At 38.6% G+C, this 18,282-nt stretch overlaps 1 protein-coding gene across 1 annotated transcript in view; it reads right to left on the minus strand.

Annotated features, from left to right (window-relative positions):
* Positions 1–18,282, minus strand: part of SLC2A13 (solute carrier family 2 member 13) — a 336,502-nt gene that overhangs the window by 155,849 nt on the left and 162,371 nt on the right. Inside the window, exon 4 of the mRNA XM_069490901.1 lies at positions 9,473–9,581. Coding sequence (XP_069347002.1) covers positions 9,473–9,581 — 109 coding nt within the window. The remainder of the gene's footprint in view (positions 1–9,472; positions 9,582–18,282) is intronic.

An 18,282-nucleotide genomic window follows, 5' to 3' on the forward strand; every position in this document is an offset into this window, starting at 1 on the left:
ATGAAGGACAAATTAAGGGAGTTGAGATTTAAGGCAGAAAAATCCCCTGTGCATCCACCTACAGTGCTGTCCAGCCCCTGGCCTCACGTGCTTGCACTAGGATAGGTTCACTTTGATTGCTCTCTTAGGAACTGAGACAAGTCTAATCAATCTGCTGTGGATGCTTGAAGTACCTCCAAGGTTATGGTGGCAGAATGTGACTACATATGAGCAAAAGCAGAGGATGATCCCTAAGAGACAGAAGAAAGGAGGATGCATACAGCTCTAGAGACGCAAGGACAAGACCGCTTATGGGCACAGAGCCGAGCAAGTGACTCTCCAGTCTCTGGTTTCAGCCCTTTGCCAGGCCTAGCTTCATTTCCTGCGTTTAGACTCTGTCTTTATTGTAAACCAACTTACTTTTCTTAAGTCAGGTTTGAGCGGGATTCTGTTCCTTAAAAACATACTGATCACTGACGAAAGCAGGGCCTGACAGACAATGGCAATGAAGAGAACAGGAAGGATGTAAGAGATACTAAGGAAGGAAAACTGAAGAAAATCACAACTGATTGGATTTGGATGTGTTTACTCCTGAGCCACAGGCCTGGGTACCCAGCTGGTCATACCCACCACTGAGAAGGGATTATAGGACAAGGGGCAGAACTGGTGGGAAGTCACAGGGATTGTCTAGTGTGTGTTGAAACTGACCAGTGCAGGATATCCGAACATAAAAATGTCCAGCAGTTGGCTACACAGGTGTATCACACAGGAGTTCTGGTCTGGAAGTATAGATAGGTCATCTTCAATATCTAGATGTTCACTGACCCCACGGGAGTGGGGGAAATCTCCCAGCAGAGTTGTAAGCCAAGACCTAGAGAGCATCAACATTACGGTGTAAACTGAGTAGAAAAAGCCATGAAGGAGACTTGAGATGAAATGTTACGGTGAGGAAAAAATTTTTTTAAAAAAACCGTGGCCAAGTAATGAGAGCCTGGATAGCCAATTCATTGAGAGGACAACAAAAGTAAACATAAGAAGAGGAAAAAAGAACTTGCAGACATCCTCTGAGTGACTTCTATATGGCTGGCTCTTTGCTGCCTCATTTCATCTTTCAAACAACCTTTCAAGGCAGGTCACAGCATAGCCCTTTAAAAATAAGGACACAAGATGGTAAGTTCCCTAAGGCAGCAGTTTCCAGCCTTTTTGGCACCAGGGATCGGTTTCATGGAAGACAATTTTTCCACGGACTGGGGGTGGGGAGGCCACGGGGTGAAAGTAGAGCTTAGGCGGTGATACGAGCAATGGGGAGCAGCTATAAATGCAGATGAAGCTTCGCTGGTGGGCCCACTGCTCATCTCCTGCAGTGCGGCCAGCAATTTTCCAAGAACTGGGGTGGGGGTGGGAGGTTGGAGGTGCAAGGGGAGAGGCAGAGCTCAGGTGGTGACACGCTGCCAGGTTACTAACAGGTCAGGGACCCTCTGCAGCCTAGGGGTTGGGAACTGCAGCCCTAGGGTATGGGCTAAGTTATAATGCGTATCTCCAGTCCCTGGCAGAGTGCCTGCCACAGATGTGTTTAAGAAGTAAATTAAGACCTGAGCATTTCTGCAATGTCACCTGGAATTAACCAGACTGGTGTTACTTTCACCAGTTTTCACATATCATTCTGGGGACAAATTTCTGCTTTAATGACACAGCAAACCTATTTTCTGGGGCACATCCCTGGATTTCATGCTGCTATTTCAACTCAGTAACAGCATCTCCATTTTTTCTCCTTACCTTTCAGCGAAACATATGAATCAGAGGAAGGGCAGGAAAAGAAATTAAGTTTTCATATTTCCAAAGATGCCCTAGGAAACCTAAAACCTTAGTTGTTGATGCTTTACAAACCATGGAGATGACCTTCTGGTAATTATCACAGGACCTCAAATTCACATCTCATTCAGAAAGCATGCCGAAAGGATTTGACAAATCTACTGACGTAAACCACAAGGCACGCCACATGGGGAATACTTAGCGACAGATCCCCTACCTCCTAAGGAGGCATATTAGCTCCTGTCATTCCAAGGCCATTGAGGTCTTTTCTCCTTGACTTAAATCTAAGATGAAAAGAACACATCAAATACTGAAGTGGACAACAGTCCTACAACATCTGCAAGTTAGAAGAAAAACACTATCATGATTCTTTCCAATATTTTGAAAATAGAAACATACAAGAAAGAAGGGTATTTTAACAATTTTGTGTCTACAGAGGATGTCTTTAGCCAACGTTGATGGGTATTGGCTAAAGAGGGTAGGTTAACTGTGGGATGTTTCTGCTTTCCACAAATGCCTGAGAATTTCTAAACTGCAATACACAGTGAGTAGAAGGGAAGTTAACACGGACTTAGTTCCTCCCAGGGGGCTGTACCGTACATGCTATCTCATTTAATGACCACAAGACCATCAGGAAGTAGTATTATTCCTGATTTCCAGATCAATGAGACCCTGAGATGTTAAGTAGCTTGTGAAGTTTACATAGCTACTAAGTGTGGTGGGCTTGGATTCAAATCCACATCTAATACCAAAGATTGTGATAGTAATAGTATTTGATGTACCATGTTTCTGCCCACAAAACTCCATGTAAAAAAATTTTTTTAAATACAACAAAAATGATTCATCTGTGTCCCCTTCACTTCCTACATAGAGTTAATCATTCATTTCCTATGTTTCTACAGCATATAATTTGGCTTTTATAATGCTGCACTGTAATTATTTGTGTGTCTATCTCCTTAGGCAGAATACAGACTTCTCAATGGTAAGAATTATAGCTTAGAGATCTTTGAATCTATAGCAACAATAATAAATGATAGTTTGGGGCATAAATAAACAAATAATTTAACAGATGTATTTCTAAGATTCCTGTGACAGAACAAAATTATCTGTGAATTATACAAAGAAAAAAAGATTATAATATTTGAGATAATATATCCTCATCATTTCTTATTGTGAATCTCTCATTTTTATTGCTTATTTTCCATATGGTTAGCCAGGGATCATTAACCTTTTTTCACTAAAAATAAATTTCTATATCCATGAACAGTACTAAGAAAGTTCATGTCCATATTGTATTAACTTTTTTTTTTTTTAACACATACTTGAAGACTCAGGGTTTTTAACAGATGCCCTGCCCCATATTCTCTTGATCCCTCTCTGAACTGCCCTGTAGCCATCTTGGAAACTCACTACAGAATTTGACAGTTTCTAGCTCAGCTCCCTTTTTTTGTCTCCTTGTCTGCCAGAGAGCACTGGCACCATCAGATTGCTCAGGGAAGCCCAGTGCATTTAGCATCTGCAAGGGCAACCCTCAAGTTGAGGGACTGGGGACGGTGGATAAATATCCCTGGACTAATTGTGAGGCACCGTCTACACCATTCCTCGCAGAGCACCTAGCAGGACTGAGCTCCAGTTGCTTACTGATAACCTGCTTACCAACGTGTCCTTTACTGCCTCTTCCCCCTTCTCTATCCTGCTTTCCTTATGCCCTTACTCCAGCCTCTGGTATCACCCCCCAAAAATATGATCTGCACCCAAGTCCTTCTCTTAGGGTCTGCTTTTGGGGAACCTTAAACAAAATCAGGAGTGCAACATATACACAGGAAAATGGAAAATGATCAGGAACATTCAGATGGTTCACTATAAAGCCATTCTGTTCAAAGCCTCACCTGATGAGAATGCTTTGTTTTGTATGCTAGGATAATGAACTATCTGCCACCAAAAATGGTTGTAGACTCCGGAGATAGAAAGTGCACTTTCCCTTGTAAGCCTTGTGTACACTAGAGTTAAGAAACCAGTGAAGTTCACAGGGCTTGAGCCTACTCTTAAAAAATCATTGTGGAAGCCAAGGAAAGTTCTACTGCATCAGGTGATAGTTTTGCTACATGATCTTGGGATATAAAGAGGCATTACCAACCATAACCAAGACTATCTTTCTTTAAAGTTATGCTTGGGATATAAAAATATGGTCTTAACATATAAGAAGCTAAGCATCTAGGATGATGATTAGCATGTGGCAAGCATGCTAATATTATATTTAATATTTAATAAATATTCCAAAAATTATGAACATACATTTTTTCTTTTTAGATTAAAATTGATTTCCTACGGTCTGATAACCTTTCATCCAAGAGAAGTCTAGAAGTATCATTTCAAATGTTTTAGCTTCCACTTCTACTCAAAACTCCCATTTGTCATCATTCAAATGTACAATAAAAGTCCTCCTAATTCACTTTATAAGTAATTAGACTGAAAGCAATTAACTGGCATGCCCAGAGTCCCATGGTAGAGACAGATCTTGAAACTAATTTTCCTGATTCCTGGGTTAATATTCTTCCCATCACATTACACTCATCTTTCAAAAGAGTAAACCATAAATCCTAACATTTTCCCATTTATTCAATAACTTTCAGCCAATGAACACAAATGATTACAATACACTAATCTTGAAATACTTCAATGAGGTAAGCATTTTATCTTTCAATAGCTTTTGGACTATGGAGGCAGACAGAGGGGAAGACTCACTTTAGCGAGTCCTGTCTGTTGGATCTCAGAGAGAACAAAACCTCATTCCTGATTCAGACTTACAACCTGAGAGCGCACAAACCCTTATTCTTTTCTTTCTTATTTCCTGTCACCTTTATTTTTCTCTGTATTTACCACCATCTGGCCATGCCTGCTTGTGCCATGTTTCCTGACTGCATGGTATTTTTTTTTTTTTTTTTTTTTTAATACTAGGAGAGCTTGGAGCTTGTTTAGGATAGAATACAAGAATGGAAGAGATCCACAAATACTGCACTTACAAAATTAAATTAATTAAATATGATTAACAAACATAAATGACTCATTCAACCATCAACCTGGCTTGGCCAGGAACTCTAGATCAGGGTATAAATCAAAGGCCTTAACTGGGTACCAGAAAATTTAAGAATTTGACAAGTTTTATGATTCTTTAGATGCACGCAATTATATTATCACACCATCAGATTTTCATCCTTGGATGGTACTGAATTTCACCAACTTTGATTACTTACTGTATCTTACCCCCAAACAAGCTATAAATAGCAAGCTCTGCACATGCCAGGTATTCTAAAATTAAAGGGTAGCCCATGTGATCTGGAGTCAGAAAGTTGGCCTCTACTCTGAGCTCTAAAACCTATTCATTGTGTGATCGTAGGTAAGTCACTTAATTCCTTAGGCCTTAGCTAGAGAATAAACAGAAGGACTGCCCTGCCTTCTTGACGGGATGTTGAGATCAAGAGAAATATTGTCTATGAAAATATTTTATAGTGCTATATATGTAAAACAGTAAAAAATGTTATGGTCATGACAGTAACAAATACACCATTAGAGGGGCTCAAAACACTTTTGTCCTACTTTTCTCCTTTCCTATCAATATTTATTTAGTTAACTCATGCTAGAGTAGTACCTGGTATTTAATGCTCAGTAAATGATGGCTATTAATATTATTATTACTAGGGCATATTTTCTAAAGGCCTTCACTGTCTCATAACTACAGTGAAAGTAAGTGATCTCCTGGGGGTTAACGTAAAGCAGTTATGGAAGCAAAAATGATCTATCCATACGGTATCGTCTACTTCCCACGCTACTCTGAGTCAGTAGAAAACGGAAGAGTAAGAAGAGGAGATGAAGCTGGGGGCATTACTCTGAAAGGGCAGTGGCTTAAATGTAGGGGACTGCATATCCAAAAGAAGTTTATTCCTCCACAATTCTCTTTACCTGAAACAAACACAAAAGCTTAAAATTCTGGCTTTCCTTTTCACTGATTTTCTGTGTAACCTTAACATAAGTCATTTAACCATCTTGTCTTCCCAGGTAAAAATCTGATACCTTTCATCTGTCCAAGATGGACTGGTTATCTATTTATCAGAATATAGCAAAATATGGCCAAAAGTTCCTCAGAAACAGAAGGATGCTATCAAATCTACATAGAACCTGGTGTTTTCTTTCTACCTACCTACCCACATACACACATTCTCCCCAACACCCCAAACATGTGTATTTTGGTTGTGGTAATGATAATATGGGAAGGGTCCACTCATTTATAGTCATCAATTGTCTTAGACTAAAAATGGAAAATCATTGATGTTAGAACTAGAGTTTAGAATAGATCACAGTGAGAATTTCTTCAGAGTTTTCTTTACATTAATCATCATCTTCATCTATCACTCCTGTTTGTTTTGACACATGTGGAAATACTTTGTGAGATATAATGCACTAATACAAATACCTTGATATTAAAACTAGCTCTCCATTTGCTTTATTCGTTCTCTCCTGTGAACACAGGAGAATCACCAATTCAGCTGCACGTTGAAATTATTAAGTGATCAGAATCGTATCAGAAAACCAGCTCATTTAAAAGTTAAATGTAATGTTTGAAATACATTTGTAAGAACTTGCAAGTCCTCTGTTTAGCAGGATATAGAATGATGGGTTAGGATATAACGAAAAGTAACTTATACAAATGGAAGACACTTAGACATGTATACACATACATATGGTAGAAGAAAATTAAATATTTCAAGAAGAAAATCTATTTCCTTGACTGAGATAGAGTATTAAATAGGCCAAGGGGAATAGAAATAAAGGATCCTTTGAGAGAGAAGAGAAAAAACTAAACATGGTAAGATTATATAATATAACTGTGAGGATGGGGCCTTTTAATATTTTTCCATATGATCTTTCCATAAACTTTTATTGGTGAGAAATAGAATTCAAATACCTATTTCAGTTCACACAGAGTTTGGATGGGGTGAAAGACGGAATTTGTAAAAACAATTTCAACTTCTACACGTTATTAGGGGTGGGTTAGAATATAGAAGAGCCATGTAAAAGTGAAGAAGCTGAAAAGAAAGTAAAATTTTATATACACAAACATGTGTTATAGATAATGAGATATCTATAAAAAGGAATTCTGAATAAAATAACATTACAACAATGAGAAAAAAGAAGTATTCTCTACTAAAACCTACAAAAAATAAATTAGGCTCTGGTTAAAAATGATTTAAAATTAAAAACAAAATTTATGATAGTACTTAATCTTAAGAAGACTGGAAAAAGACATATACACACACACAAAAACAGACTAGAGAGAGCAGGAGAAAACATTCCATGAGCATCCCAGATTAGTCATTTTCTATCCACATAATAAACAGTAATGTAGTCTGTCATAATGACATTGATTTACACTAAGTTTTATGGGCTTAAAATATGAATGTCTGAAATTATGTACCATGAATAAACAACAGTTACGCAGCATAGGTATCATAATAAGTGTCTAACCCTCTAACCTCTAGACATGAACACCATATTAATTTCTTCAGGGAGTTGACTAGCTGTTTTGAATCATGTAGGCACAGTCTAAGTTCAACCGTCATTTACTTTATTTTATTCTTCCTGTTTTCCAGGATTAATACTCAAATCCAAGCAAAAGCTCTGTGACAACACTACCTATATCATGTACGGTTTGTGATAAGCAAAGAACATTAATGACTACCACAAATCTTAGGGAACATGAGGACCCTTATATCACTTGATCTCTCTGAAAAGACTAAGGCTTTAAAGAAATGAATGCTTTATAAAAACTTGAAAACCTAAATCAGCACAATTTATACTGGATATCACAAATGGATCATGACAGTCATTTCAACTAGGAACACACTGGCCTCAGCCACCACCCATCAATTAGAGGTGGCTCTGTCTGTGATCCCTGTGTTAAAGGAACACAACAAGTACAACAAAAATCTTCCTCTTCTATGCTTTTAAACTTGTCAAGTTTAAATGGTTAGAAAAATGTAGAACAAAAAATATTTTCAGAAATAGAACTCATCTTATAGTAGGTTGATCCACTAAAATATTCACATACGGTTATTACTGCCTGGGATTATTTGAAAGCTTGGTCCTAGAGTTGTTGCAATTCTAGACCATCACCACACCAAGGAGGGTGGACACATCTCAGAACAGGGTCATGATGTGCCAAATCCAGAGGAAAAAACCAGACAAACATGCTTGGCATTGTACCAACTGAGATGGGCCTTAACAGAGTTCATAAAGGTGAGGGAAAAACTAATCAAGCAAATATCAGAGGAAGGGAGAAGCCAAAATACTAAAAATGTAGTCTAGGAAGTTACATTCTAACAGGGATTATGATTAAAGCCAAATCCACAAAGGGTGTGGTTATATTGAGAGTGAAGTTTCTTAACAAATCCTCATTTAATCTAATGCGTCTTTGGGACTTAGTTTTTATTCTTAAAAATTATTTGAACCAAATTACTCTTCTCTAATTACCACTAAATAAATCATCACATGCAAGTAACTTCAAAAGAAAATATCCAGAGTCTCAAATAAGGAAATTTTAATTTTACATAGTTTGTATTATTTTAATGAATTATTTTAACCAATAGGTGGGAGTAGGGGGACTTCTAAAATCTAGCAGGTTTTCATCTAACACTCCGTGTTCTAGGAAAACTCATGACCTTCTCTAAATGGCCTTCTATTCTTTAGAATCTTAAAGGTCTACTCTGGAGAAATGGAACAGTCCTGTACAGCTCTGATCAGAATTTGAAGTCCTATATTTCATTCTGAGTTCATTTAATGTACGTTTCCTCCACCAGCCTATATGCCCCTGAGGCCAGGGCCCAGGTCTACTTTAGTTACTTTAAAATTTCCCTGGTAAACCATTTGTATTAGAGAATCTGGATATTTTCCTTTAAAATTACTTGGATGTGATGATTTATTTAGTGATAACTGGAGAAGAGTAATTTGGTTAAAATAATTTTTAAGAATAAAAACTAAGTCCCAAAGACCCATTAGATTAAATGAAGATTTGTTAAGAAACAATGAGTTTAATACTGAATGAATGAAATACCCTAGAGCCCATACTCTTCACCCCACTCCAACCCCACCATACAACTTTGGGGATTACTCTGAAAACTAGAAAACATGGAACTTTGTCTTTCCGACTTCTCTTCTCCCACTCAATCACCCCTCCACTGTACTCTGGTTGTGACAGACATACTTCTACCAATGCCCCTATCACACTGCACTGTAACAGACTGCCCCCAAAGGAAATGAACTAGTTATCTGTGTGCCTATAATCATTGCCAATGCCAGGTGATTTCCTATTGTTTTACTTTCTAACCAGCATCAAGAAATGGTTTAGGATAATGATACATTAGCTCAGAACACAAGGAAGTCCTAGATGGCATAGAAGAGAAATTATATCAAATAAATCCAATAATATAACAAACAAATCACCTCTTTCCAGGTACAAATGATAGGATTTTAAAAAAATCATAAACTTAGTATCTCCCAAAAGGAGAGTCCTATACATTTAATAACAACAAATCACTGAGTCCTATTCTTTTTTTTTTTTTTTTTTTTCCAGGTAAAATAATCCTTTCACAGTCTTTTCAGTAAAAAGCCAGAAAGCAATACATACATGATGGTGTTAATGCCTGAGAGCTGTTGGAACATTTGTAGGCCACAACCCACAATTAAAGCTCGGCGAGTTGGGGGATAACTCAGCATTCTGCAGATCACAGGTCCGGCTTTTTTTTTAAAAAGAAAGAAAAAAAAAAAAAGGACACATCTATTATTTTTAGCTCTCATAGTAATTATTCCCATTAGGATAAATTTCCCCAAGGCTCCATGAAATCAACATGACTGGGCATTTTAAAATAGAACAAATATACTTTGACAGAAATCTGGGTACAATGTATTAATTTTAAAACAAACTTCGTATATTTTTTTAAACTGTAAAAGTAACAAGAGAGAATTCAAGTTAAAGCAATCTACGGGTTCTAGGAAGACCTATACAACTGAAACTGTCAAATTATTCTTCCTTAAATCCCTACAAGCTGCATTTATTAATCACTCTTTGTTCTGCTATTTTCTTGGCAATGAAATATAACTTAAAATTCATCCATGTGGGACTACAAAGTCACTATCAAGATTGCTTTAATCAACCAAAAGAGTAGCATTTATCAAAAACAATTAAACAAGGAACAAAATTCATTCCGATGTATTTGACTAAAGTTAAGGAATTTGGGCACAATATCAGACTTGGTTACAGCTGTGACAGATATTATTAACAAGTTACCAAAAAGGTAATAAAAAAATTAATGTCCATTGTACATGGGGAGGTGTATGTCCATCTATGTATATTTTTTTTTTTTTTTTTTTTTTTGAGACAGAGTCTCACTCTGTTGCCCAGGCTAGAGTGAGTGCCGTGGCGTCAGCCTAGCTCACAGCAACCTCAAACTCCTGAGCTCAAGCAATCCTCCTGCCTCAGCCTCCCGAGTAGCTGGGACTACAGGCATGCGCCACCATGCCCGGCTAATTTTTTCTATATATATTTTTAGCTGTCCATATAATTTCTTTCTATTTTTAGTAGAGGTGGGGTCTCGCTCTTGCTCAGGCTGGTCTCGAACTCCTGAGCTCAAACGATCCGCCCACCTCGGCCTCCCAGAGTGCTAGGATTACAGGCGTGAGCCACCACGCCCGGCCTATTTCTAAATTTTGTACAGTTCCCTAAGAGGTATTCAATGATCACTTTAAAATACAAACGAGATCTGGGATCACAGGGATGCTAACTGCTTAATTAGAGGCATTTTTCCTGGAGGCCATGTTTTGTTAATGAATCCTAAACCAAGTCAAGCAAATTAAAATCCAAGAAAGTCAATTTCAGGAATCTTCTGGAAATCCAACATTCCAGTTTGTAGAAATGGAAAAGAATACGTTGTTGTCTCAACAATAAAAGTTAACATGGAATGTCAAGCCAGGGCATTAATTACAACTGAACATTATAGGGGTTAGAATATCCCATCTCTGCATGGGTGTGATTGCAATCATAAAACTTGATTTACTGCAAACAATTTTGTCTCTAAATGGCAAGACAGGATACAGATCAATTTAGAGAAGTGTTGATGGCCATTCAAAGCTAAATGCAGTGACAACACATTTAGAAAGCAGGCTGAGGGTATTATAAATGTCAAATTGCATTAGATTCAAGCAAAGCAGTATTAAATCCTAATATATCAAAAAGGCTGTGTGAAATGGGCAGATTTTGAGAGCTCTATGGTGACAGTGTTAAAATATATCTGGATCAGCTGCCTAAAAGATCGCCAGGCTCATCTGCAAATACAGATATCAGTGAGCCCTAAAATAAGCAATGTACTACCTTTTTCCATAAATCAAACTTTCAAATAAAAAATATCATTTACCTTGTATACCACGGAAAACTTTTTAAATGACAACCAAACAAAACAACCCAAAACTCCTTTTTCAGCTTTTAGTAACCTCCACAGATGAGAAACTGGCCTTTCCTGCTGCAAGAAATCTACTATAATCTTTGGATAGCTGTATCTAGTTTCACTAGTAAACCATTTCATGAGTTGATGGACAGGTTAGGTAATAATGGTTTTGGAGGACAGAAACACAAAGAGAAAATTATGACAAATTAGGACCACAGTTTGACTTGCCTTAATATTAAGAGAAGCTATCACATACACATCTCATTTATTTCTTAGTATTTTTAAAATCTGGATTTTGTATTTTCTCTTGGTTTGGACTTCCTGTTAAAAATAAACAATGGGAGTTCCTCCATTAGACTGGAGCTTTTTTTTTAACGGATAAATTTTGGTCATAGCAGCTGCATATCTGATTATGCATAAACAAAATTAAAGAATTTCCTTTCATTAAAATCATAAACCTAGCCTTATTAGGCAGTAAAACTGACTTAACAAATAAAAACTATCATTAGTCTTTATGTCACAGAAGCTATCAGGCAGAAGGAAAAAAAAAATCAAATATATTAATTGGCTGAATATTCGTTAGTGAAAATTTAAAATGTCATGCTCTGCTTACGTTTCTTTTGCTTTTGTAATTAAAAGTATTTTCTTTATACAAACATTTCACATTTAATTTTCTTTTATATGTTTGTGTTTGAAACACAGAAATTCCTACCATAATAAAAACTAACCTCTAACCAACTAATATAGATTAGAAATAAAGGAACCCAAACATAACACATAATAAAGCCACAGATTCAAGAACTTAAAATGGGTTCATCTCTTTCTTTATTCTGAGTACCTCATACTGTATCAAGTTGCTAAGTAACTTGCACAAAGTTGTCCAGGTTGGCAGGGGCTCTGGTAGCAGGGATAAAAAAGACAGTCCCACAAGTGCAGCCATTCCTACAGACAGACTGGCTGTGAGCAGAGCCTGCAGAAGGCTCCGAGTTTGATTAAAAATGCACTAGACCCCCGTTGGTATAAAATCCCAGCTCTTGACTTCCACTTCCAGCGAAGGCAGAGTCATAGTAATCAGCTTTACCTTCTTACATGATACAAACACAAAGCCATACAAAAATGCACGAAATAATATTAATAGTTCTCATGATGGTGGACAACAGGCAATGAAGAAGAGTCATCCCTGAGATTCAAGAAAAAAATAGAGGTGAACTCTACAATTGTTCCAGCTGAATGCCTCAAAACAATTTCCAGGCTGCAGCACAGGGAGGGGAAACCAGGCAGACTTTGGTGGTCTCCTTGAGTTGAAAAGCAGCAGTTCAAAATACAGGGATGCCAAGGGGGTTAGAATTCACAGGGCACAGGACCAGGGAGGAGAGAGATTCAGAGAGAGTGGGAAGGAGAACCCTAGAGATCTTCAGGGTTCCCCCTGAGTACTCAGTCGAGTACTGATGAGTGTGTGTGAGAAAACAACCCAAGGCAGGGAAAAGAGCCACAGGAAAGAATTAGAGAAATCAATCCCAGAAGCTCATACAGGGCTGGAAACAATGCCTGTTCCTACCAACCGGAGTGAAAAATCTGGAGCATAAGGAAGAGTATTCAAAAGGTATCTACCTTAGTAATGGTGTAAATTTAATCCTCGATTAAACAATTCGTGGGTACCATCTAAAACAGCTTAAAAGCAAGACCCAACTGCTGCCAAAGTACTGAATAGCATCCCAGAACAAAGCTCAACAATAAGACAAAATTTATAATGTCTGGCATACAATAAAAAATAACCAGGCATACACAAAGGCAGGAAAATATAATCTCTAACAATAAAGGAATAAATTCATCAAGAGAATATAACAATCCTAAATGGTTATGCACTTACCAAGAGCTTCAAAACATCTGAAACAAAAACTGATACAAATGCAAAGGGAAAGAGAAAAACTCAGTTATACTCCAACATTTCATCAGTCCTTTCTCAATAACTGATAGAACAACTAGGCTGAAAATCAACAAGGATATAGAAGACTTCAACAACACTATAAATAAACTTGACCTAATTGACATTTAAACAAAGCTCCACCAAAGAAGACCAGGATGCACATTCTTAAAGAGTATAGGCATGGTTACATTCTGAGCTCCAAAACCAGTCTCAATTAATTTAAAAGAATTCATATAATTCACCTCATCTTGTCAGAATTCTGGGTTTTGGCATCAAAGATGTCAGAGTGGGAGTCTACTCTTGGTGTGCTCTTGGCCAAAGAATGACCAGACACACCAAAGTGTCAAGTCCAGACTATTATCGGGTCCTCTGACTCCTTTCTTGGAAAAATCACCAGCAAGGCCAATACGACGGAGTAACCTGGCAGGAAGCAGTTTCACAAGAGCAGCTCTTTATTGTAGAATAAAACAGGTCTGTCTCGGCGAGTGGAGAGACCGACTCACTCACTTCCTACTCCTCGGATTGTTTCCTTTTATTAGCCCAGGCTGGAGGAAGGCTCTCAGGTGTGGGATGTTACCAAATGATCAACAGGTGTTCTCAAGATGGCTGCATAGAGAGCTCCCTCCAAGAAAGCCCACCTGGGGGGGCGGGGGGTGAACTGCAATGCAGATTCAAGCTAATGCCATATTAATTACCCTTAGGTTACACTCTAGGTCACTTTCTAAATCTTATGCCTGGGCTGGAGAATTCCTGGATTGAGAAAGCATGCCCTCCTTCCCCAGGTGTAGCAGTTGCTTGGGATAGGACTAAGGGTGGGGCAACACCAAAATGGAGTGCACCCTTATCCTTCTTCTCAGGTGGAGCGATTGCTCAAAACAGCACCAAAACAGGGAACCCTTGTCCCAAGGAGAGCCGGAGATCCTAACTGTCTACCTAACAATATAATGAATATTCTCTAACCATAATGAAATTAATACAGAAATCAGTAACTGAAAGATAACGGGAAAACACCTTCAAAATTGGAAACTAAAAACAAATTTATGTGGATCAAAGAAATAATGGAAATTAAAATGAATAAGAAACTGAAACAATATAAAAACATAGCATATAAAAATTTGTAAAATGTAGGTAAAGTAGAAGATGAAAATGTATAGCAATAACTTCAGCTTCAACCTTAAGAAATCAGAAAATGGCAGACAAAAGAAACCCAAAGTAAGTACATGGCTAAATGGAAATCCATGGGGGGGGGAAAGGAAGATAGCTGGAAAAAAAATCAGTTAAAACCAAAAACATTAATAAAATTGATAAGCTTCAAGCCAAACTGTGGTAGGGTGAATAATGGCCTCAAAAGATATGCATGTCCTAAGCCCTGGAACCTGTGAGCGTTATTGCAGATGGCAAAAATGGACTTTGTGGATGTAATTAAATTAAACATTTTGAGCTGGGAAGACAATCCTGGATTATCCAGGTTGGCCCTAAATGCAATCTCATGTATCCTTATCAGAGGGAGCGACACGGAGATTGAAGACAAAAGGGAAGAAAGTAAATGCAGAGATTGGACTGATGCAGCCACAAGCCAAGGAATGCCAGGTGCCAGCAGAATTTGGAAAAAGCAAGAAACAGACTGTCCCCTAGAGACTCTGGAGGAAGTGTGGGCTCGCCAACACCTGACCACCAGAAAGAATTTCCATTAAGTTACCTAGTTTGTGGTAATTTGTTACAACAGCCACAGGAAACTAATAGACTTATTAGGAAAAAGTGAGAAAAGACACAAATGGCCCATCTCAGGAATGAGAGAGAAGAACTCAATACAGAATTAAAAGAATAAAATAACATCATGAACAACTCTATGCCATTAAATTCAACATTTTAAATGCAGTAGACAAATTCCCTAAAAGATGGGCTCTTCCAAAGTTCATGCAAGAAAAAAATAGATAGGCTAAGTAGCCAGCCCTACAAGCTATTAAAAGTATTGAATTTGCTAAAAAACTTTCCCCCAAACAAATCTCCAAATGCAAACACTTGACAGAAGCGGATCAGTGGTTGTGGGTGGAGGAACTACAAAGGGGCACAGAGGAAAGCTTTGGGAGGCAGGAATATGTTGACTCTCCTGCCTGTGACAACGTTTCACCATGTTCACATGTGTCAAAATGTATCAAATTACATGGTTTAACTATGTGCCTTTTACTGTTTGTAAATTGCACAATAGAGCTGCTAAACAACAACAACAACAACAACAACAACAACAACAAAAAAGCTTTACCAATAAAGAGACATTAGATGCCAGGAGGGCTGACATGGTAAACTGGATAATAACGAAAAACTTCAGATATTCAAAGACCATGACTTTCAGTTAAATAAGGGCACGAAGGGATTACTAATCAGAAGCAACAATATTTGATTCAACTGGACCGACAAAGCCTGCTGAGACCACCGAGCGAGAACAGCCAAGGATGCAGGACCCTTAAAATTTCTTCAAGATTTTCCCTGCTCCTACTTTTCCCTTTCTTTTCATCTCACTTATTTATGGATTTTACCATGTATTAAAGAAAAGTTACGAAGGAAAAAGTAGAACACTTTGTGACTAATGAATTACAAGATGCAAACTGTAGGTGGTTTCCTCTCTGCTGACAAAGTAAAGATGTCTCTGCGGAGAAAGCAGGGGCCTCGCTGGGAGCAAAATAATCACTGCTCAGCTTCAGATATTACTCTCCGCACTCCCCCATTTAGGGGCCTACGATTGGGCTACGCTCAGGCACAGCAAGGCCCCCCAACACCACAGTCCCCTCCTGAAGACAGTCAGAGGAGGCTGCTCTCCCACCATCACCAAGAGTATTAAGCATCTGCTCAAATCCCAGTGGATTCTCTAACATTTCAATAGCTCTTCATGCCTTATGAACCATTTATCACTGTTAAGAGTCCTATCAAGGAACGAAGAGCAGGTGTTGCCATCCCGTCTCAGAAATGAGGAAACTAAGCACAGAGGGATTAGATAACTTCCCCAAGGTCATAAACTAATAAGCACGCAGAACTAGAACTTGACCCCAACTTCTTGCTCATGCCATAAATGTCAAGAAATTTTATACGTACACTTAAGTAAGCTGATTTTTCGGAGCATAAAAAAAATCAACAACTTACAAACAGTGTAACACAACACAAAACTGGCACATATTCAAACTGCAGGAATAAACACTCTGCTCAGCATCAATTCCATCCCTCAACTCCTTTTTCTTCATCTTTTTCATGGCCCCACCTGCCATGATACCCAGCCTCAATTCCAGATTCAGCTATTTCAAAACCCTTCCTTTCACTCTGCCTCTTTCTCAGTTCCCACATCCAGGGAGTTGAGCATTGCTTGACAACAGTTAGTAAAATGAGTCTCACTGGTTTCATGACACATTTGGTGTGTCTGTGAGTAGTCAGGTCCTCCGTGTTGCCCGGGGAGCCTTTCACTCATCTCCAATTGGCTCTCTGTTCCCACAATATCCATTTTAAACATTCCTCCTCCTTGGACTTCCACTGACCTCTCCTGCCTTTTTTCCCATCTCTCTGGCCGAGCACCTCCTACTGCCCCCTTATCATACCTGAAGTACCAACCCTGAGCCTACTCTGTGCCAGGTACAGAACTGTAAGGAGTCCCTGCCCGCGAGGAGCTGGATGGGGAGGAAGTCACCACAGAAATAAAACCAGCTACACGATGGTGGCGTAAGCACTCTGACAGAGCCTCTGTACGTGAGTAGCATGATGAGATTAAGGCGTAAGGGAAGACGCACAAAGGGCATGCCAGATCAAGTACATATGCAACGGAAGTCCACATTTCTCACCCCAAACTTGTTCTTTATTCTTTACCCTGTGTTTTCTAATTTTAAAGGAGCTCAAGAAACAAACCTAACTTTTGACTACTCATTCTCTATTCCTACTTCCCATAGGTATTAATAATACATGGTTGAGTTTTAATTATATTTAATGTATGTGTGCCTAACTTCTTCCTATAAAACATCAGGAAGATTTCCCTTATCTTGCACCTACCCCCTTCTCTGCCTCCCCACCTCTCCACTGCCTGGGCTGGGCTCTCTCCGTCTCCTCAGTGAGACTGTGCATGGCCACAGAAAGCGTTCACACAGACCAGCGTTGAAATAGCAGCCTCACGACTTAGCCATTGTGAGATTCAACCTCTCTAAGCCTCCATCTCCTCTTCAGTAAAATAGACTTCATAGTAGTAGTATCCATTACGAAGATTAGAGATAATCAAGTTCTGGGCACATGCCGTGTATTCAGTAACAAGCACCATATATGGTCTCTACATCTCCAGTCTCCATAGAATTTAACCCGGCCCCTCCACATTGCTGCCACCCTGCCTGCTAAAGACCACTTCACTCATCTGTTCAAAACCTTTGATTACAGACCCATCAGGGCCTATTTCACGAAGGAGATGCTCCTGCCCCAGCCTACCTTTCAAGATTTATTTCACTGTATGTCCCCTACAATATGTAATGGTTCAATAATCTTTAGGTCATTTGTTTTACCCAAAGAAGCCTAATATTTATATATTTTTTCTTATAATGTTCCTTCTGCTTGGGGTTCTGTTCTTCCAATTTTGGATAACTGGATCCTTCCTATGCTCTCACTCCTGGCTAATTTGTTTTGTGGACTAGGTACCCGATCCTCTCTTCCACACTGGATTATGACCTCCATACTGGATTATGTTGGTTGCATGGTTCAGATTCTGTCTATCATTTTACTTCCTATCGTACTTAAGTCCAGGATTGTGCAAATAGAAGACATTTAATAAATATTTGCTTAAATGAATATGAAGAAGAAAATAAGGAAAGAAGGAGAAGAGGGAGAAAGAAACACCAGAGCAAATATGAGAACTCATGGATGAAGCAATTTGAGTGCACTCCCAGTTGCTAAACAATGTTGTGATTAATTATAAACTACCACTAAGATCCTGAACACACCCATGCTGTTTTCCTCTTCAATATGCAGCAGATGATGTTTGTGATTACAAGCTGGTGCTTGGCACATGTTCTGTTTGGAAGAATGGACTGCTGCTATTGATAAATTCAA

This window comes from Eulemur rufifrons, chromosome 16 (assembly GCF_041146395.1).
Source record: "Eulemur rufifrons isolate Redbay chromosome 16, OSU_ERuf_1, whole genome shotgun sequence".
Lineage (NCBI taxonomy): Eukaryota > Metazoa > Chordata > Mammalia > Primates > Lemuridae > Eulemur > Eulemur rufifrons.